We start from the raw sequence: 23,341 nt of genomic DNA, 5'->3' as shown, positions 1-23,341 counted from the left end.
TCTGTCGTGTGTCTAATGGAATGGATCGATTAGAAAGTGGGAGGGTGCAGCCAGTGAAGGGGAAAGGGCAAATTGCACACACAGGATCTTTTGCATTTGCACTAATATTAAAATAATTTCTCTCCGTGCAATTTTCATCATTTACATTACGAAGTGAAAATAATTGTGTAAAAACATGCCTTTTTGCACTTTGTAGTGCAAAGAGTGCGAATGCAGCCTTAGATTTACGCATGATAGATAACATTTTTAATATATTCTTATGGCAAGAGCCTATTTTTAGTAGGTGCGGAAAAGTGACAAATTGCAATGGAATCCAGTGCATTAATGCCAAGATGAAAATGTCATGCTACTGTAAATGTATTTTATTTTGTTTTATTACACGTCGAAAACCAGGCTGGTATCAGGGCGTGGGAACACAAAAACATAGGTCATAGAAGACATTAGAATAACGACATCTAACATTTCCCCAATAATGTCGCCTAAGAAGAGATCACGGAATGACTAATCAAACAGGTAGGTTTTCAAGCTTTTTGAAAAGATAGCAAACTCCCAAAATGGGTTCGGTTTGTATTTTTGAGCAGATGATGGTGGCGGAACCGGTAAATTCAATCTGCGCCTGCACTCCACAAAACAAAACTACACAAGTTAAGTGGTGTGTAAAAAGCATGCTTTCAAATGTTACTTACATTTTTTTCCCTCATGTTTAGTGTGAACCGCTATGAGAAAAAAAGGGCCACGTGTGTTTTTGATAAAAGCTTGAACACTTTGTCCAACTTTGCATGCTATTGGCCACTAATGAGCGGCCGTATAAATGGCAACAAGGAACATCAAAAACAACGATGATGTTTGCATGCTGGTATGTGTTCATTTCTTACTTCTTAGCAACCATGTCCAGCAGAGGAGATCAAGCAGGTCAGACCACAGCGGGTTATTATTAAACCTCAGTTGAATTCTTACAAGTACACATTGACCCACGAGGCGGGATACCATTTTCTTTAGCAACTCTTATGAAAAGATCTACATTAACATTGAACTATGACCCTTTCTGTAAGAAATGAAGTATGTGAAACCATGTGTTGACAGTTCCTCATTTGACTCGTTCAGTGAGACCCTTTCCTGTTCCATATATTTTACAGGAGTTTTCTGTTGGACTGTGCCGGAGAAATATGAGGTTAGTACCTCCTTATCTATCACCACACCTGGCTTTTACCAGCCAGGCACGAGGAGCACACAGTCTCCTCTCCACAGTCCTGATGAGCTACGTGCAAAGTAAGAAGATAGCAGAAACCGGTCGGTTCAGAACCATGAGTAGGCACTAAGCTACATGCGTTTATTTATTGGTCCTTACCACACTATACAAAAGCAATGTTTTAGATGGGGATTTCTATTGACTGTTTTAGTAATGCTTCTGTATTTTATTCTTTACACACATTCCCTTCTCTCCGAAAGCCCAGATCAAAGGAGAATTAAAAAGAAGGCCCAAAAGATGTATGGAAATAGTCCTGAATAAAGGGCCTTTACCTCATTTAGTCATTAGCAGCTGCCTTTTTTTCACTTGGCTGTGACCAGCTGCACCATGCAAACACTGGGAACAGGGTTAACTATCTCTATCTTTTAGATAGCTACAACATCAGCATGCCCCGGAGGCAAACGATTGCCCCGGCAGGAGCAATTAGTGCCTGCAAGAAGCACTATTTGAGCCTACAAAAGTCTCTTATTTTTTGTGTTTTAAAGATGTATTCACGAGAACACAACTTGTTTTGCTTGTTAAATACACCTAAGGCCTAAGCACCTTAAAACATGGTATAAAGGGCCCTTTGTATATATGCACACATCAACTGACTTCACACGTGTTTCAGAAGAGTGTTCATGTCATCAGTAATTCACGTTTGTTGAGTAGGCTACACAGAAGAAATGTTGAAAATGGAACGTGAAACTGAATAACCAGGAAGAAAGAGTTACACAAACATAGAGCTCCAAAACAACTGAACGTTCTATCGTTTTGAGATATTGAAATGTGTCATATGCTTGTCTTCTTCACTCCAGTTTCTTGATAACCTCGAGTGTATTGTTCTTTAAACGTTGCATTTTACCAGATGACAATACCGCTCATAAATAAATATGGCCAGGAATCGGCCATATATAATCTGGAAGAAATGAAAATGTAAATACAGTGTTAATAAGCGTGGCGAAATCCTGTTGAATACAAAAGTGAAATTGCTGGAACAGAAATGAAACTGAGAAGATGAGTTACAATAAGCGTGATATTCAATTCCTGGCCCCACTGGACCAAGATTGATCTAGGTATAACACGTTCTTTCGCCAGCATTCTGCACCTAAATATTGTTTTACATTTAGTGGCACCTTCCAAGCTGGAGTTTCCAGAATGCACGTACTGGTATTCGTTTTGGTGAGGAGCGTATACAGCAGTTTCTGGAAACCTTGGCTATTAGTGGCTTTGGTTATCACAGGTCACAGCTATGAGACTACTTCTCTTACCTGGGCGAAAGGCAAAACAGCCGAGTGCGAAGAGGGCTTGTGATACGAACAAGTGTAGACCAGGCTACATTTGCAGACAGTATTAAATGTTGAATGAAAGTGAGAGGGCTGGGCTTGTCAACGCACCAAATAGTAAAAAGACAGTCAAAGTGTTCTGCAACACGACCAAATATGCACTATTTGCCACTGCAATTTGAAGGCTTTGAAGCGGTTCTGTCTTTACTGAGAATGCTTCCAAGAATTTCACAGAGCTCTCACATAACCCCATGCGCAAACGCTGTTCTTTGTTGAAGGGGGCAAGGAGCTTTCACAATGGAGTTAACAAGAGAAAATTTAGGGCCTATTCCTGACACTGATATTGCGTACAAACTTGTTGCCTTCCATACTCCTACTTCTCGTTATTTCAGCCGCATTTGACACTGCTGACCACCCTACTCTCCTATCCTCTCTTGGTTTTTCCAGCACCATCCTCCAGTGGTTTTGTTCTTATCTTTCTGACCGTTCCTATTCTATTTCCTGAGCCAGCCATTTTTCCTATTTATGTCTGTTACTTTTTGGGGTCCCTAAGGCTCTGTACTTTGTCCCCAACTATTCTCCCTGCACACTCTCCCTCTCTTTTCCTTGATCTACTCTTTTAATCTCTCGTGTAATTTCTATGTCTACGAGTAACACATTTTCTTCCTTCTGTAATTTCCACTCCACTGTTTACAGGATGGCTGCTCACTTTCTCCACCTCAACCCCTCTAAAACTGAAATGCTTTTCTTTCCCCATTCTTCTGACTCCCCCCCTTTTTACTTGCTTCCTGATTAATTTCCCTTTCCGTTCATCAGCTGGCAATCACAGTGTTATCTTTGACCCTCTTCTGTCGTTTGTTCTCTTTATCACTAACACGGCCTGCAGTTGTTGTTCTATCTCTATTATCTTTGTTGGCCTTGAACCTTTCTCTCTTTTCACACCACTAAGCTTCACACAACCTCCCTTATCTTTTCTCGTCTTGATTACTGCTCTTCCCTGCTACTTGGTCTTCCTTGCTCTCATCTTACTCCTCTTCGTCTGTCTACAGCTCAGCAATTTGTCTCCTTTTCTTACTACCACCTGCTTTTCTATTTCATCCTCTCTTCTGTCCCTCCTTTGACTCACATTTTCCTTTCACTTTCTTTGCATTGTCCATAAATATCTATAAGGCCTTGCCGCTCTCTACCTTTTTACCTGGCTCTCAATCAACTCTCTCTCTCGCACTCCTCTTTCCTCTCTCTGTTCCCATGCCCCCCCCTTCCTCTTCCCATTTCATTCTTTCTCACTCCTCGCCCCAAAATACAGGAACTAACTGACTTTGTCTGCCCACCTGCTCTTCTCCCTCTTACCATATTTTGGGTACTTAATTGAAAACACAACTTACTGAATTTTAAACTATCCTTTTTCTCTCAATGCATGATTTATAGTCATCTTTCCCGAATTTGTAGTACTGAATTTTCGTAAATCTCAATAATATACAATTAAAATACAAAAGAAATACTGCAGATTTTCTACCATGGCTTGTTGTACATTTGTCCTTCGTCAGTGTCAAGCTGTAGTACTCTGCTGCTCATAGTGAGGCGGGGAGATTCCGCATCCTTGCTGTAGAGCACCATGTTGGGAATGTCATGTAGTAGGTTGGCAATCAGTCTCTGAAACAGCAGCAGCTGAGCAAAGACCCCCTAGCATTCTGATGTAATGAAATGTGCCTTGAGGAGTGATGAGCGCCTTGAATGCATTGCAATATGGATAAAGATGAACTTGATGGTAGGCACTCTTTAGATCGAGCTTTGTGAAACACTTTGCCTCTTGAACCAGCAGTCGCAGTTCATTGATGGTTAGTAGTGGGTAAAAATCAGTGATCATTTTAGCATTAAGAATACAAAGGTCAATGCATGGGCAGAGACTCTCTCCACGTAGTTTTTTTTGTGAGGACTGGGCAGAGCCACTCCGTGGCTTCGACTGGCTTGAGATGTTTTGTTGTAGCAGTTTGTCGAGCAGGTTTTTGAGGCCAGCATGCATACCTTGTACTTCACCTTACGGCCCGTAGGCGTGTGATGAGGTAACCTCAGCCACACCTAACCGACCTCGAAGCAAGCCTGCAGCAGAACAAGTAGACGTCATAATAAAGCACGGGGATGGCTGTCTCCTGGCTGAGCAAGGATTGAACCAGTGGAGTAAGCACCAAGGGCAGCAGCTTCCGGAAAGACAGCATCACAGTAAAGCCACGGCCTTGAGACAAGACCGAGAATACTTAAGACACCTGTTGTCCCAAAAGAGAGAGGGCAAAGCACCCATTTGGAACAGGGGCCTGCTCCAAACATCTATATCGCCAGCCTGTGACCTTGACACCAAGAAGAGAAGGACAACTCATAAAGGACCATGCCTTGTGGCCCTGGGTAGAACAATGCCAGTTCCAACTGTTTTGACCTATCCAGGCCCAAATTCATATGCCCCTTGGACCACTGTTGTAAAGCCTTAATGCTAGACATTCAGTATGCCCTTCTGAATCACAGACCAGCTGTAGTCTAGATTGGTTCCAGGTAGGCTTTATTCACATATATTACAATCTGTACAATACTACAGTTACTCTTCTTGTGTTTACAGTACACGTAGACATAGACAGGAGCATGTGAAGGTATAACATTACTTATAAAGGAGCTGACCCACCGGCCATCCATTCAACCCAGCTCAGGCCCCCAACTGACACTCACAGAACATTCACACACAGATCCACCCAACATTCTCCTGAGCTACATTCATGCACCAACATTCTACAGCAAGCATCCAGGCCAGTGGCAAGACACGACTACACTACAACAACCACCAAAGTTAGGCATCAGGCAGGAGCCCATAAGGAAACACAGAAGAAAATAGGGGAAAAGACTGTAATGACAGAGAAAGAGATGACTCGCCTGTGAAGCAGACTGAAGGGGGGGAAATGAGAAGGAAGAAGGTCTCCTCTCCCGTTTTCTTTTCTCTTCACTATCCTATAGGAGAACTAAGATGAGCCCAGCTCCTATGTGTGGGCATACTGAAGCACCCAAGTGTATGTCATATCAACAACTGTGACTCCATGCCATATTAGTCCTCGGTATGAGGACTTTCAAGGAGAAGCCTGACTATAAATACATGTTGTAAGCACACTATACTGTCTTGCAGTGTCACTGTCCTACTAGTGGTGTCAGAGTGGGATAGCAAATACATATTGGGAGCACCCCTCTTCCGAAGTGGTGGCTGGGCAAAATAACAGCATACGCATATAAATCCACCACAGAGCCTATTGATTGAGAACAAAAAATAAATAATTAAAAAAAATGTGGGTATCAATAATATCCCGCTGGGCAGACTTCCAAGGTGGCACTGAACACACAAAATGATTTATGAGGGTGCCAAAATTGGCATGCAACAATGAGAATTCTGTTAAACCAGTGAGTGTTTATTTAACATCAATATGAATTCAAAAATCAACATATAAAAAGATATTTTACATCAAAAACAAATCTATCAAATAAACAATTGGGAAACTAAAGTTCAACAGGCACAACCAACAAAAGTATGGAAAAAAAGAGAAAACCCAACAGGGGAGGTAATGATATTTGTAGGAAAAATTCAAAAAGATGAACAACAGTTCCTGTGATGAAAAAAAAAAATGGAAAGGTAAATGTGCAAGAAAAGAACAATAGAAAATCAGAACGTAACAAATTAGAACGGGGTGAAAGACATATTTCATTTTTTATAAAAGTGTTATTTAGTTACAAAAAACTTTTAACACTATACAAATTACACAATAAAAAAACATATCACCAATTCATCATTAGAATTCATCCATATCTGAGAATTAAGAGGATATATCAATACATAAAAACCACGTATTCTAAAAATCATCTTCATACTATGTACATTTCAATAATATCTCTACTTCATTCCAAATATAGTACATTGTGTAGATGAGAAATGAAGAGCTTCTCTGGTCAGTGTTTATTATTTCCAGCAGAAATGTAATTTTGGTGTAACCATTGTCAATACATAGTTTAATCACAACACATTCCGTCAGTAAATGCCTAGGCGCCTCAATCATAACTTGACACAATCAACATCGATGTTCTTCGTAAAGTATTTTTTCCAGGCTCCCAATCTCGATAGAGTAGGGAGAAGGCCTAAACGTAATAATAGAATGAAATGACGTACTCTTCCATCTTGGATACAATTTATATAACTGAAGGCATCCCCATAGGGGAAAGTCTGGACAATATACCTATTATATAATCTTTTGGAGGACAACAAAACAAAACTGTTTTCTCTATCCCACGTATATGCCTTCTCTTTGATTTCCTGTATTGCAAGTGTAATGCGGGTCGAAGTATCTATCTCATAATTGATGTTGCTTAAAAACTGCATAACATCTTTCCTCCAGGTGCCAAGGGGCATCCTAGGTGACGTATTATAAAAAATCTCTTTAAAATTACTATACATTGACTCATCATTATCCTCTTCCAGTCTCATTTTTAAATAAAAAAGGGGGCTATTTATATTTTTTAAAGTGCTGAGTGTGGTAAGACCTAATTCACTACATTTGGCTTCAATTGTGGTGCACTTTGGTAGACCCAGTGCACCTCTCCACAACTTTGCTTAAAGAGCAGTGAGCACAAGGTTTACTTGTATGTGTACATTTCAAGGCCATACAGGATTCCTGTTAGAATGCTAGTATTCAATATTTTCAAAAGACCTTCAGTTGAATAGCCTCCTTTGTACTTTATATAGTTTCTTATTGTACTGAATTTCTTTATGATCTTATTTGTAACTGAACATCCCAACTTTTCTCCATTATCCAAGCAAAAGAAAGGGTCATCCAGATATACACAACTCTGCATGACCTCAATAGCTAAATTATTAATCCTCGATCCAAATTTTTTTTGTCTATTATTTTTGGAGACCATAATTTTAGTCTTCCTGTGGACAACAACCAAGCAATTCTCCTCTGAATACCTTTCCAACTCTTAAATGGAACTTTGAGTCCAAAAGAATTGTGTCATCCGCATAGGTTAACCAAGATATTAGTTGTGAAACTATGCAGGGAGGGAAACGCAGACACTTTACCATGTATTCATGTAGATTGGCCACATATAAATTAGGGAATAGAGTATTTTATGTATCGACTGCAAAAGAATATCAAGCCAGTATTGTCAATGCTAACAAAGTATGTAACCCGTATGGGAAATGCATGGTCTGATACAAAGGAACTTTTCAAAATTTTAATGGAAATAGAAACTATAATATACCCACAAATTATAAACCAATTACCAATGTCTTGTTCTTATTGAAAATCCTAGACCGGGCTGTGTATTTACAAGTCCAGAAATAGCTGAATACGCATAATATTTTTGGGAAAACGGCAATCAGGATTTAGAGAGGCTCGTAGTACCGAAACAACATTGCTAGACCTAAAAAATAACATCATATCTATAATGGATCAGGGTGGCATCGCTCTCCTGATATTAGAACTCTCGTCTGAATTCGATTTGGTCGACTGCAATATCCTAGTTGATAGTTTACAACACACTGCAAATTTCTCAGATGAAGCTACAATATGGGTAAAATCTTTTCTAGCATATTCATCTAGAGTATTCAGTGGCATAAAAGTTGCACAGCTCACTGCAGGGCTCATGCCTTTCACCTGCGTTGTATATTATATTTACAAAACCTCTATTTGATCCGCTAGACAATTTGGATGCCACGTATACAAACTACGCAGATAACACTTAATGTCTGCTACCCACAACTGAGGATTACAAAGAAGACTCGAGTGGCATCAATGAGGTCTATGCACACATTCAAACATAGATGGTTTGGAATGGCATAGCTCTTAATGATTCAAAAACCAAGCTTATGTTAATGGGTACAGCTAAGAGGATAAACAAGTTAGGCCAAGAATATGAAAGCATAAACATTGCTGATTTGTATGATACTAACACAAGATAAAGTGAACACCCTCAGCGTTCATATATGGACTCTGAAGTAAATATAAAAGCCCAGGTTAATAATATCATAGCTACGTCATCCTACTGTTTCAAACTCTTATCTCCAATTTAGCCTTTTTTCTCAAAAGATTATTGTGCAACATTAGTGAGGTCAGTAATAGGGGTGAAGATTGACTAATGCAGCAGCTTATTGTTTGGAATCAACAAAGGAAACTGTAGGTCATCCAAAATAGTGTTGTACGTATAGTGGAAAATATAAGCAGAAGAGAACATATCTCCATTGCGAGATGTGCACTCCACTTGCTATCAGTGGAAGCCAGAGTCTCTTTCAGAATCCTCACATTAATATAAAAGTCTTTCAAATAACGGACCGACAAACTTGTCGGAAAGGATTTCTTATGCTTAGAAGACATTTCGGATTGAAAGCAGAGAAATTGTTGCAGGTCCCAAGATCAAAATTGGCTGTGGTGGGCAAGTCTTCTTTTTCTATTGTGGCACAGAAACTTTGGAATTCATTACCATTGGATCTCAGATATCCCCACACTGACATCATTCAAACGGGCCTTAAAACCGTATTTGTTTAACTGAGCTCCTAAACATTAACGGGCTGATTCATGGAATAAATGTGTGCCGAAAAGGGGAGCGCAAGCGGGAAAATGGCAGCGCAAATGCGAAAATCGCAGCGCATGCGTGCTAAAGCTGCGCACATCGATCCATGGAATTAAGTGCACGTGTAAATCCTGGGATATGCGCTAAAATCGTGGTTGGTTCACGCGGGCGCACACGTCATTAAACAGCGTGCGCTACGCGCACAGGGAAAGCGCACATAGCGCTGCACACACTACAAAAGTGGGCGGAACACGGGGCGTAACATGCGAAAGGGGAACAACTCGCGAAAATGTGGGCGTAACGGGGAAGTACGGGAGGCAAATGCTGCAACGCCCACACGCGCGCCAACAACACGTATTCATGGAATCGAACAGGGGTAAGGCGTGCGCCAAAAATGACGCGCTAATCCGGAAACACGTACGCCAGCGGGAAGCAGGTGTAAGCAGGCCACGCATCATAAAAGTGCGTGCAAACAACAAACAAGCTCAGACGCTACGATGAATATACCGTTCCTCGCAGCAGTGGTCGTCGGACACCACAGGAGGAGGAGGATAGCCAAGCCCCGCATTTTTTTTACCCAGGACCAGCCTTTTTGGGATGCCTGATGGCAGGTGTATGGGAGGTACAGGTTTCCACCACACATGTTTAGTTTAGTTTAGTTTAATCATTTGTATTGCGCACCAGACCCGAAGGTATGAGAGCGCATGAGCAGCATGGTTATTCAAAGCTTGGTTACAGGTTGCTTATACATTACATTGCAGTATTACAGTGTGACAATAGATGTGTACAGTTTTTCAAGAAGGCTATAATACAATACAAATATTTATAAAATTTACAAATAAACATACATTACAGGATTGCGGCAGTGTGGTGTTAGAGGTTAGAAGTATTAGAGATCCTTGTTCTTTATCCGCTGGATATAGTTACGTCTAAAGTGTGTGTAGGTTTGGGGTGTCCTGAGGGATGGTGGTAGGGCGTTCCAGTGTTGGGGTGCTTTCACCTGGAAGCTGTTGCTGCCCATTTTGGCGCGTTTGAACCTGGGAACTATGAGCAGGTTTGCGTTGGAAGTTCTGGTAGGTCTGTTGGGGGTGTATTTGCATATTCTGTCTACCAGGTAGCGTGGGGCAGCGTTGTTCAGGGATTTGTGAGTTAGGGATGCTACTTTCAGCAGGATTTTGTCTGAAGTGTTGAGCCAGTTATGGGATTTCTTGATGCTGGAAATGTGTTCTCTTCTGGGAATGTTAAGCGCTGCTCTGAGAGCATTGTTTTGTAGCGTCCTACGTAGAGGGCGTTACAGTAGTCCAGTTTAGATAATACCAAGGCTCTGGCTAGTGTAATGCAGCTCTGGGTGGATAAGAAGGGTTTGGCTGCTCTTATAAGCTTACATGTGTAGGCCGTGGAGGAAGCCATAGAGCTAACCTGTTTGTGGAAGGTTAGTGAGGAGTCAAGATATATTCCTAAAGTTTTCACTTCTTTAGCTACCTTGATCGGGTTCCCGTCTATGATGAAGTTGGTGTAGTTGTGGTCTAGTTTGGTTAGATTTGAGGTGGAACCAAGGATGATTTCAGTCTTGTCATCATTCAGGCATAGACTGTGCGAAGCCATCCATGCCTGAATGATGAGGTACACCTTGTTCACCAAGGCCAAATCCTGGTTGTAATCTCCCGTCAGCAGGACGAGGATCTGTGTATCATCGGCGTAATTGGTGTAGGTGATACCCAGGCCATCTAGATCGTCAAACAGGAGCTTCGTAAACACGTTGTACAGAGTAGGGGAGACGCAGGAGCCCTGTGGGACTCTGCATGTGATGGGGATGGGGTCGGCAGCGGCAGAGGTGGAGAAGACACGCATGGATCTGTTGCTGAGGAATGACTCAATCCAGCCGATGGCTTCTTGGGAGAAGTGGGCAGCTGAGTCTAAATGATTGCATAGGATTTTGTGCTCAACTAGATCAAACGCCGCAGAGAGGTCTAGTAAGAGTAGTAGTGCAATTTTCCCGTTGTCTCTAAGGGAGTCTATTTGGGCTTTCAGATCAATGAGGGCCGTTTCAGTCCCATGTTGGGGTCTGAAGCCTGATTGTCGCATACCTAGGAGATGGTTTATTTCAGGGTGTTTTTGGATTTGTTGGTATGCTGTTTTGTCTAGAATCTTGAGCAGGAATGGGACGGTGGTAATGGGTCTGTAGTTGGTCAGGATGGAAGGTTTTTTAAGGAGGGGGAGGACCCAAGACTCTTTGAGGTTGCTGGGGACTGTTCCTGAGGAGAATGATGCGTTGATGAGTCTGGTGATGAATGGCGAGAGGTCTCTTGCCGCATCTTTAATGATTTGTGGAGTGCAGAGGTCTTCCTTCCAGTTGGATGGTTTAAGGCTGAGAATGATTTTTTCCACTTCGAGAGTAGAGACTTTGGAGAAGCTGAAGCGAGTGATGTTGGGTATGTGAGTGGAGGGCTCTGGGGGGTGTTAGTGGGGTTAGTTGGAGTGGTGAGGGAGTCTTTCTTGTTTTTAATTTTGGTTTGAAGACCTGTGACTTTGTTGTTTAGTGCATTTTGGACACTAGTGCACCATTGTTTATTCCTCACGCAGGTATCTGGGATTAACACTGGTGTTTCCAATTCTTTGATAATTGTGAACAGCTCTTTGGTACTGGAGTTGGATTGTGCAATTCTCTGGTTATAGGATTCTTGTTTGGCCGCTATGATTTCTTTTTTGTAATTGGCCGTTATTTTATTGAGCAGTAACTTGTGGTCTGTGGGAGACTGTCTCCAGACTTGTTCCAATTTGTGTTTTTCCAATTTAAGCGCTTTAAGGTGGCTGGAGAACCATTGGTTGAGGTGCTTTTTAGGTTTGCATTTTATTAGTTTTAATGGCGCAATGGCGTCTAAGGCTGTGCGCATGGTATTGTTATAGCCTTCTACGAGGTCTTAGGGGTTGGAAGCAGGGAGTTGGTTGAACGCAGGGAGGATAAGAGGGATCAGTTTTTCTACTCGAATGTTTTTCTTGCTTTTCGTGGGAATGGCTGTGGCTAGCGCCATGTTGGTTTTGGGGCTCGAGACTTCGAGGGAGAAGGAGAGGAGATGATGGTCAGACCAGGATTGAGGAGAGTTATTGGTGATAAATGCGGCGCAGTTGTAGTCAGCAACCCAGTCAAGGGTTCTCCCTTTATTATGGGTGGGGCCAGATACTTTTTGTGTGAAGCCTAGTTCAGACAAAGTGTTATTGATGAGGGTTGCCTGGTGGTTTTTGGGGTCTTTGTAACCTAGGTTGAAATCTCCTAGGAGGAGGCATTGTGAGGAGTTTTTTAGGTTGTCGGTGAAGGTGGCACTGAGGTGTTCCTCGAAAGATCCCAGGGGTCCCGGCGATCTGTAGAGTAGGTGAATGGATATCGTTTGGGAGTTAGCAGTGGGCAGCTTCGCTGTAAGTGATTCGCATGAAAGGAGGTGTGTGGCGGAATCGAGTCTGATGTTAAGGTGGTTTTTGGCAATGATGGCCAGGCCTCCGCCTCTGGATTCCTTTCTATCCGCTCGGATGATGGTGTAGTCGTTGGGGATGGCTAGCGAAAGGGCTGGGCCTGCGGCTGCATGGAGCCAGGACTCTGTTATGGCTAAAAAATCTAGATCCTCTGCGGGGATGAGTTCAGCGATGTCCGTGGCATGGGCAATTATGGAGCATGCGTTAATGAGGGCACCTTTTGTGGGTGGGGCGGTGGTTTTGGTAGGGGTAGGGATAGGGGTGGTCGCTGTCTTGTGCGCTTTGTTTTTGGTTGTCGTAGTATTGAGTGAGTTGGGTTTGAGTTTTTTTAACGTGAGGTTAACGCAGGTACTAATGGTAGTTCGGTTGGTTAGTTTGGATTGGGTAGAGTCCCTGGCTCGGGGCTCATGTAGTTTGGGAAGTCTGGTAAGCCTGTCCGAGAGGCATGGAGGAGAGAATTGGGAGAGCATGATTGTGGTGCTTGGCTCTATGAGGAGGGGTGAGGTGATGCCTAGGCTGATCGTGCTGAAGGCAAAGCTAGGCGGGAATGGGGATGTGATAAAGTGGAGAATAATCCTCAGCAGTATTGAGTAAATTCCTGGGAGGAACATTTTGTTGACTAGATTTGGAGGTCATATAATGGGTAAGATGCAGTGTGTAGGTAGATAGTAGCAGCTAGTGCAGCCTACCTAGATTCAAATTCTAGCAATAGGGTGAAATAGCAAATAGCAGCTAGTAAGACAGAGCAGAATACGGCACAGCTAGGTTTGAATGTCGAGCACCTCAAGGTACAACAGTGCAAAAATGAGTGCAACTAGATTCAAGTGTCAGGTATCGCACAATAATCAGTGCAAAAATGCAGCACAGCTAGATTCGAATGTCAGGTACAACACAATAAACAGTGCAGAAATGCAGCACAGCTAGATTCGAATGTCAGGTACAACACAATAACAGTGCAACAATGCAGCGCAGCTAGATTCAAGTGTCCGGTATCACACAATAAACAGTGCAGAAATGCAGCGCAGCTAGATTCGAATGGTAGGCATATCCAGTGCAAACATATCATGCTAAATCCAGTTTTTAAGTTAGTAGGCTATGCAGTGCGATTACGGCCAGGGTAAATGTCAGTAATGCGAGTGCATCAGGAATACTGTTGTTTGGCTCATGGGTGAATCAGCACGTGGTAGGGTACAGTACCTTTGGTTTGCGTCGCTGGGAGTGGTGCCTTACTTGGGCAGGGGTTCTGGCGGAAGGCTAGGAAGGCCAGGACAGGCTTGGACAGGCACTGGCCTTGCTGTTGAGGGCCTTCCTGGAGGTGGGCCGGCTCACGCCTCCGGTCGCGGGTTGGTGGCCAAGAAGGGAGCCTCAGCCAATGGGGCGACGGTAGGCAGTGCAGCTTCAGGCTGTGGCTGCCGATCCGAAACAAGGAGCCCCCATCTTGGAGCGGGTCAAGCCGCGTGTAGGCTGATGGTGGTGTTGTGCTTTCGGGCACATTTGCTTGTGCTTTAGGTTATATGGGCGGCATGTACACTAGCCCACAAAGACTAGTGGTGTGGGTGATTACCGCGCTGTAGGCGCTAAGAGTAATCCAAATTCGATGCAATCACGCTGTGGTCGGGGAAGTAGCCAGCAGGCTTACCTCATGTAGCTGGTGCGGGATGGGTGCGCGATGCTGCTCCTGCAGCACACCAGAGCTCCATAATCCTAGAACTGGTCAGGGAGTGGGAGGAGGACCTCACATCAACCACCCTGTGCTCCCAAGCACTGAGCCCCTTGGAAAAGGTGCTCAATGTACTGCACTTCTTGGCTACTGGGTCATTTCAGCGGACAAGTGCCATAGTGGGGGGTGTGCCACAGGCAACGCAGTCACGCTGCCTACACCAGGTGTTGGCCATCATGACTACATGCCCCTCAGTCCGTAGGTACATATACATGCCCAGAACACCTGCAGAAAGGCAGGCTGTGGTCCAGGACTTTTAGTGGTGGCACACTTCCCCAAAGTGATAGGTGCCATTGATTGCACCCATGTGGCGCTACATCCTCCCAGGGCCACTGAGCACATATATCAAAACCGCAAACACTGGCATTCAATCAATGTGCAGGTTGTATGTGATGCCAAGGGAATAATAACTTCAGTATATGCCAACTATCCAGGGTCAAGCCATGATAGTTACATTTTCAGAATGTCACCTCTAAACCGGGATCTGGAAGCTGGCCGGCATGACGACACATGGCTAATGGGTGAGTATAAATGCCTCTGCACATGCATGCATATCATAAACTGAGAAAAGGGAAAACCCCACTAATGAGAACCATAATCACCTCCCCAGGGGACAGTGCCTAACCTCTGAGCACCTACATGATGATGCCGATTCGGAACCCCACCACACCACCCGAGGTAAGATACAACACAGACCATATTGCAACCCGGGGCATAGTGGAGCGCACATTCGGAGTGCTCAAGTCACGCTTTCGCTCCCTTGACCACTCTGGTGGGCAGCTGCTATACGCGCCCCCCAGTGGTGTGCAGGATCATAGTGGCAGCATGTGTCCTGCACAATGTTGCAACACGCCGGGCCGTGCCGGTGGACATGGTGGTGCCCCCACATCCCCAACCACATGCATAGCCACTGCGCATTGGAGGTCAAAGGGCATGTGGTGAGGCAGCCCATACCCAGCTTGTGGCAAATTACTTCACCTGAAAATCACACCTCTGCAGAGTGCACACAGCCCTGGCACATACCAGCTGAGAATCAATGATGATGGCAAAAGGGACAGTCAATTGTCACAACCATACCAGCCTGAGATTGTTCAGCTGGACGTGTTACATTGTGTCCATCCCTACCTACTCAAAGACACCCAATGCTGTGTCACAAAAAGACACACATTCATGCAGCATGAAAGATTACCCCCTTGCAAAATACCACATCAAAATACTGTCATGTCACACAACCCCTCCCCATCTCAGCTACCCAACACACCATGGCATGGCATGCCATGTAAAAGCAAGTAAATGAATGCACAACACATGACACACGTGTCACAAAGTGCAATGTTCCAAATGTAAACAGTCCACAGACAATATGCTCTCAGTAATCAAAAAGAAACACCACACATGAACAAATACTTACCAGCAACACAATACATCAGTACAGGAAGAAAGCGTGGCAATACAAGACAGGAAAAAATCAAAGTAGTGCAAGTATCACAACCTGACCAAGGCAGCACATCGACCCCTTCCAACTGCAGAGTGTTGCTGTCAGGCAAATGTGTCAGTGTACTGCATACAACATGAACTGCATCTGCAAAGGAGACCGCCTTGTGAAGACATGAAGAACCTACATGTAAATAAGGAGAAAGACATGGATGCACAAGCACATATCAATACACCATGCATTGTAAAATCCAACAACAATCCCCACTAGGGATGTACACACAGATTTGACTACAGACTGCCCACACAACTCATGGGAGCCCAATGTCACTGGTAAGTTACTGTCACTTGGTCACACCCTTTGCAAGCCCATGGAAAGGGGAAGCAGGAGGGGTGTGTGTGTGTCAGGAAACCAAGCATCTAACCCAAAGACAGGACAAGCCTGTGTGGACCAGGGGGGGGGAAAGGCCACCAAGGAGGCATGAGGTACAGGGTGCATTCCAACACCCACATGCATGGATGTTGAGAAAAAAAATACCTCCATGGGCTCATGGCCTGCATGGCTACGCTACAGTGGGAGAACTGCCGTTGCTCTTTTCGCCCTCTGCTGCTACATCAGGAGGAGGCCGTCATATGGGAGGCAGCCCACGCAAAGCCCTGGTATGGTCCTCCATGGCAGCAAGCATGCGGGTCTGGAAGGTTTGGTTCTGCAGGACAATGGTACAGAGATCCCCATGCAGCACCTCACGGGATGCCCGGATCTCCGCACGGGTTGCCTGGAGCTCAGCTGAGAGTGACCGTGTGAGCTGCTCCAGCTGCTGTTCTGACCTAAAATTCCAGGACGCCTCAAGTTCACTCAGAGTATCTCTGAGGAACCTGTGTTCTAACCTCAGGGCTTCCCTGTGGGCCTGTGACTCTACAGAAATGGCTTCGCGCAGAGCCTCCAGTTTAGCCCGTCGGTCCCTGTTGGGCGCCAACATGTCCTCCCTATGTGTGTGGCAAATGGAGTCTGTTGCCTGCTGCTGGAGCTCCATCTGCCTTTCAGGGGGGAGAATGAAAGTGGCCACCCTATCCATTGCCTGAGCCATCATTTCACCGATGCTCCCTGTTGTGCTGCAATACTGTACATGGAGTTCTCCCACACTGTATTGCCTGGTGGCGTACGGCCACCGCGTTGACGGGCACCACACCTGTTTTGGGCAAGGCGATCTGCACCTTGCTGTGATGGCACTGCCTGAGGCTACAGGACTGCATTCCTCCTTTGATCAGCTGGCTCAGGAACAGGAGCAAACATTGTGGAGTGTGACCCTGCATCCGTAACCGCCACAGGCGGACTTTACAACACTGACATCCACATAGAGGGGTCTACCCCAGGTGCAGGTGGGTTGGACAGAACAGCATCCCTGCCAGAAACACTCACCTGCGATGGCACATATGTCTCACTGTCCGATTCAGCACCTGAATCATAGAGGTCTGCGGAGGGGTCCCCAGAGACACCCGTGGACAGTATAGTCTGCAGGAGGAATGGGTTTTCACCCACCACCACCCCACATCATCCACTGGTGCCCGGTTGTGGCTGAGATTCCTCCTGGGTCTGCACCATCCCCACCTCCTCAACAGCATCAAGTGCCTCATCACCTGCAAAAACATGACAGACAACAAATGGAAACTGGCATGAGCACCATAGCACACAGATAGGCCTGACGAGACAGAGATCCAGCACATAAATTGCACATGTCCCACATGAATATAACTCTGGCATGCAATTACTGTTAATGAGTTGAAATGGGAGGCAAAAAGCACACACTGAGGACTCCAAGATGGAAAAGCAGCACATGTGCAGCATGCTGGATTGCACTGGCAGCACACATTAGCCAGTGAGTGGCATGTCCAATACACATACATGACACATGCCTTCACACAGATGTCATGTAGCATAGCCATGGTACATTTGACAACTACAGCCATATGTTAGTGAATGAGTACTGTCACCCATCCATATGAGATGGACATGATGAGATGAAACATGCAAAATAGTGTGACAAAATACGCATGTGCCACACACTGCAACACATTCAGTGTTCAATTATACAGTGATGGCAGGCAGATGGATACATCAATGGTTGGTCACTTCAACATGACAGAAGACAATAGTCATGTTCTTCATACAAACAGGGCCCAAAAATGATTGTGAGCAGGCCATTGCTCAGCCTGAATGGTTAAATCATTCCCATAACAAGGTAATAAATGTGGGCCATTGTGGGGTGTAATCTATGACAGAAGCATGTCACATATGTGGGAGTAGGGCAGAATAATTAATCATAAAAATTGCAAGGATTGAAACAATCAGGCTGAATGAACAGGAACACATTATGAACAATGTTGTTGCAAGATGACAGTTGAAGGGCAACTGCAGTAATCTGGTGCAAATTGGCTACTGTGGTCAGAAGGGATACTGTCATACCCAAACCCAAGTCCGGGGAATGGTTTGGAGGAAGCACATGGGTGACCCATACCAGTCATGACTACACACCCCCACCTGGCACACAATCAGAACACATCACCCAAGCAACATACACCTGCATGGGCACTCACCGGACAATGCTTCAAAATCTGGTAGGTCTCCCACGCCTCGGATCTGTTCCTCTGTGACGAAGGTTCCAGCGACAGACTCATGTTCAGTGAGTTGGTCGTCCTCTGGTGGAGACCCACCGCCAGTCACCAGAGTAGAGGCATGATTGGAAGCCAGCTTGTTCTTTGCTCTGCGTTTCAGATCATTCCACCGCTTACAGCAATCATCAGCTGTGCGCCTCACAAATCCAACGGCACTAATGTGGTCCGCGATGGTCTGCCAGTGGGCCCTACGTTGAGCAGGCGTAGTCTTGCACCATGCAGTCACCACCATTTCGTGGCTATGTGCCAACACATAGGCCCCAAGTGCATCTTGTTCGGCATCATTGAAGCTAGGCTTCCTTGATGTGCCGGAGTGTGTAGCCGTATCTGGGGTCCCAGCCTGTAAGAGCACCCTTCTTCTTCTTGGAAGGTGGTGTGGATCCTGAGTGGTTTACGCCGCTCTGGTTGGTAGGGGCAGAAGCGCAGGTGAACTGGGTACTTGAAGTTTGCAAAGGCACAATGACCAAAGGTCTCAGTGCAGGCATTGGCTGCAGGGTGATGTTGGCCTGACCAATGTCGGTGTGATGGACTTGTACCGACACAGACCCGGCTGGGAGACTCAGAGCTGGGGTGGATTGAGCTGCAGCTGCCCCTGCTGCCTCCTCACCCTGGCTACTTGGGGCAGCAGATGACATTGCTGCCCCAGATCCATGTGGCCTGGTGACAGCAACTTTCACCGCCACACGTGGCTTAGACTTGGTGACCTGGAAGTCAGCCTGGGAGTCATCCTGTGCCGGTTCAGTTGAAAAAATGGGCCGGTTTAACAAGGGCTGAGCTGGGATGGTGTCAGCTACATTTCCCACAACCATTGGGGGGGGGGGGCATAGGTGGCCCCGATTGGTCCTCCACACGCTGGCCTCTTGGGGCACCCTGCACATCCTGGCCACGTCCCCTACCGCAGCCACCTTTTGGAGGTCGGCCACCTTTCCCTCCCTTACTGTTTGGTTGCCTCCCAACTATGGCACTGATGATGTTGTGCGTATGGGAGTTGCAGTAAACAATTGTCCTGGGCAATTGGGGTGAAAGGGATAGGGTACTAGATGGTGCTCTAGCAAGGCTGTCTGTGACCCCTGGGGAAGATGACGGGTCACGCAACGCAAAAGCACCCCAAAAACTAAAGTAAACAGGCATGCAACCCCTGGTAGACCACGTGCGTGGAAAAATGAACCCGCACTAGGCTGTGGCAGCGAGAAACACAAAAATAAGCAGACACGTGTTATACGCAGCCTACAATGACCTCTGAAGGGGTACGCGACACACGGGGGCAACCACAGTTGGAAAATACGTGCGCGACTCACTGTCTGCCTGGAAAAAGAACGTGAAAAAGATGCGCGAGTGCGTGTTGGCTACACCCCCGCCAAAAGAAGAAAAGAACGCAGTCTGAGGAAACAGGGAGTATGAACTGGAACCGTTGTGAAGTAATCGCGTGTGAACCGACAAGAAGTACAAGAATCACCTGCTCGCTCTCCACAAAAAGCACGTACAAGAAAATGGCTTCCTATATGTACCTTTTATGCCAGCCCACACGTGTGACGTAACTTAGGTGCCTATGCGCTAAGGGCCTTTCCTCCAATCACATGCAGTGACACCCGGACGTGCAGTTTTTTCACATGTACAATTAACATGCACCCTTGTTGTGGGAAACGCCCGTGCGTCTAACGTCACAGGCGCACTTACGCACTAAGGGCATTTCCTCGAATTACACGGTAACGTGCTGTTTTTTCACGTGCCAAATCACTCCGTATCAAGCTGGCCACGCAACAACACACGGAAGACCACGCTCCTGCCCAGAAGGCTAAATTACTGCCCCCCAGAGCCCTGAGCATGCTCCCACCTGCCATCTGCTGCTTGCCTGCCTTCCTGCTGGCCACATGCCCTGCTATTTGGTGCCTGCACGTCAGCCACCTGCAGGGGTCCAGTTGCTGTGACCACCCCTGCTGGAACAGAAGACTCCCGACTGGAGTATCATCTTGCTCCACAGCCCAGGACCCAGTTGCCCACCCACACCTGCCTCGGGGGGTTGCCATGTCGGACACAACACCATCTGGCACCACTGGAAACCCCCAGTCGGAGAGGCAGAGGGCTACCAGCTTCAGTGCTGCAGAAGTTGGTATCCTGGTGGAGCAAGTCCTGGGGCATTATGATGCCCTCTTTGGAAGTTCACGCGCCGACAATGAAGGACGGAAGAGGATCTGGACGGACATCATGGCTGCCATCAACGTGGAGGAGGTGGCAGCCCGCGACTTGCAACATGACCGGAAAAGCTGGGAGGACTTCAGGTCCAGGACCCTCAGCAAGGCCCGGCGTCTCCTGAAGGCAAAGCATGCAAAGGGGCACCGGGTCCGCCTTACCAACATGCAGATGAGGGTCCTGGAACGTATAGATCCAGCGCTCCACCTCCAGGTCCTTGGGAGGCAGACCTGTCTGTAGTCGAGCGGTAAGTGTGCATGCGTACTGATTGGATGCTGTGCATGTTGAGGTGTGGCAGGTGTGTGCAGGTTGCACATATGTCTTGGAAGGACCATGTATGGATATGTATGTACAGGGACATGAGCCTGCCGCATGAGAGTCCAGTCATGTGTGAGGCACATCAACGGTGTATGTGTACAAAAGCATTATGGCCAAATGCATGTTGGGGTGCACACATGTTTACATATCTGTGTATGTACCATGGCATGGTTGGGGTGTGACACATGGATGCGGGTTCCACCTCCATGTACATGCATGGTGTACATGTGTGTGTGAGGGTATTTGACATGTGTGCCACTGTGATACACCATGGATGCATGTGACACTGACATGTAGGAGGCTGATTGGCAGATGTGACATGGATGCCGAGGATTTCACTGCAACAGGTGGTGTAGATGTACAGATGCATGTACGTCTGGTGGCGTGTGTGCATGTGTTTGCCAATCCCTGTGTTGCATGTGATGTCAGGCTAACCTTCGGATGGTCATGGTGTTGTATGTGTATGGATGGTGCTGACTGCTGCAACATCCCTGTTAATTTGCGCGTGTGTGTTGATAGAAATGATGTGTGTTGGGGAGTGTGAGGCCATGTGTGAAGTTTGAGACTGCCACTCATCTGCAGCTGTCATGTGTATATCAGACCATTGTACAGTGCCCTGATGCCTGTGTTCTGTCTCTCCCTGTCTGCAGCATCAACTGATGAAGAGGGCGGAGATGGTGCTGTGGAGCACACAGACAGGGATCCCACCGCCAGCCGTAGAGGCAAGGCCCAGCTCCCCTCCCAGGTTGCCATCTCATCGGGGAGTGAGGAGTCTGGTGCCGCCTCTGCGGCCGCAGCTACCGGGGGTAGGTCCAAGAGGCGGAGGTCGAGGTGGACTCCTCAGCAGCAGAAGGGGCAGCTGAGACCCCACAGGGCCCTACGGAGGAAGATGGCACATAGTCATCCAGGTTGGTGGGGGTTTGGTTGAGGAGGCGGCCGTGGAAGTCACACACATGGGGCCTGGAGGGGGGATTCCACTGGTGCCAGTGGTGCAGTCCAGGGGCAGGGACAGGAGGCAGCACAGGCTGCCGCGGAGGTGCCTGTGTGTAATCCTGTTCCTGATCCTCCGACACCAGCAGGGATGCCTTCGTCCAGACCTGTTTTCAGGGAGGGGATAGCCGCACAACAACTGGCCTTCCTCTCCCTGCGGACGTGGCAATCCGGGACAGGATTGAGCCTGTCGTGGGTGGGGTGGCATTGCGTGTTTGTGACATTCGAAATGACGTGCAGGGTTCTTGTGAGGACAGCGCACATCATTTCAAAAGTCTCGAAGACCGTGTCAACCTACTGGGCGGGGTCACCAATGCTGGGTTCCTCCGTGTGCTGGAGCTTCTGCCAACCCCCTCCTCAACTGAACTCCTATTGCGCCAGTCGTCCTCCGTGCCATCTTCGTGCCCAAGTTTCACCTGGGCACCCTGTGGAGCTGTCCCTGACCCAGGACACATCCATGCCACAGTCGGGAGTCGGAGGTCTAGCAGGGGTGGCCACCCCAACAACTTGCCCACAGCAGGTGGATGACATGCAGGCAACAACGGGCAGGGCACATGCACGGCAGCAGCAGGCTCAAAGTGGGAGCGATGATGTCTCGGGGCCAACAACATCAGAGGGGCAGGCATCGGCCGCAGGGCAGGAGGACCCTGGATTGCAAGTGTCTTCCGTGTGGCAGCGGCTGGGCCAGGCCATAGATGTGGAGCGGGGGCGGGGGCGGGCGCAAGAGGCACAGCTCACAATGTTCAGGGCGGAGAACTCCATGCGCAGGGCGCTGAGGCGGGCCGAGTGCCTCGAGGTAATTCGCAGGGAGTTGGAGTTGAACATGGCATCGTCCCTGCGAAACCTCGGGGACATGGAAGAGGCCCACCTCCAGGACACAGACCAGGAGTTCGATGAGGCCCTGGCCCGGGAAATCAGAAAGTGAGCCGTTGGACTAGCTTGCCCACATTGTATATAGTTTGTAGTGTTAGGTTTCATTTTCATTTTCATTTATTTTGAGGTGATTGGACTATGCTCCACACTTTTGTATATAGTTCTTTTCTTAGGTAGTTTTTTTGGATAGGTTTCATTTCTTTCGTTGGGCTCATGGACACTGGATGAATTGGATCAATGGATTTTTCAATTTACGTTTCCTTTGGATTTCATTTGGTGGACCGTGAGATTGGACACATTTTGTTTTTCATCACTTTGGATTGGTTCTTCATATGTTTTTTTATTCTGTTTTGGACATACATTTCATTTCATGTTTGAAATATGTTTTATGCTTTAATTTCATTCATTTTGTTCACGATACATTTTTATTTCTTACTTCCATGTGTGGTATTCGCTCATTGGGTTACTGCATGTGAAAAAGTGGATTTAGACAATCACTGGCACCCAGTGTGTGTGTGTGAGGGACATGTTTTGATGTGCATAGTTGACTTTCGATTTGTGTCATGGAAT

The 23,341-nt window shown here is 46.6% G+C and overlaps 1 protein-coding gene across 1 annotated transcript in view; it reads right to left on the bottom strand.

Annotated features, from left to right (window-relative positions):
* Window positions 1-377: 377 nt before the first annotated feature.
* TEX47 (testis expressed 47) overlaps window positions 378-23,341 on the bottom strand; it is a 937,506-nt gene continuing 914,542 nt past the window's right edge. The window contains exon 7 of the mRNA XM_069647358.1: window positions 378-2,147. Within this exon, the coding sequence (XP_069503459.1) occupies window positions 2,110-2,147 (38 nt within the window). The 3' untranslated portion in view covers window positions 378-2,109. The remainder of the gene's footprint in view (window positions 2,148-23,341) is intronic.

The sequence above is a fragment of the Ambystoma mexicanum genome, chromosome 2q (genome assembly GCF_040938575.1).
Source record: "Ambystoma mexicanum isolate Mex_15411 chromosome 2q, UKY_AmexF1_1, whole genome shotgun sequence".
NCBI lineage: Eukaryota > Metazoa > Chordata > Amphibia > Caudata > Ambystomatidae > Ambystoma > Ambystoma mexicanum.
This window is presented reverse-complemented; position numbering and strand designations above follow the sequence as displayed.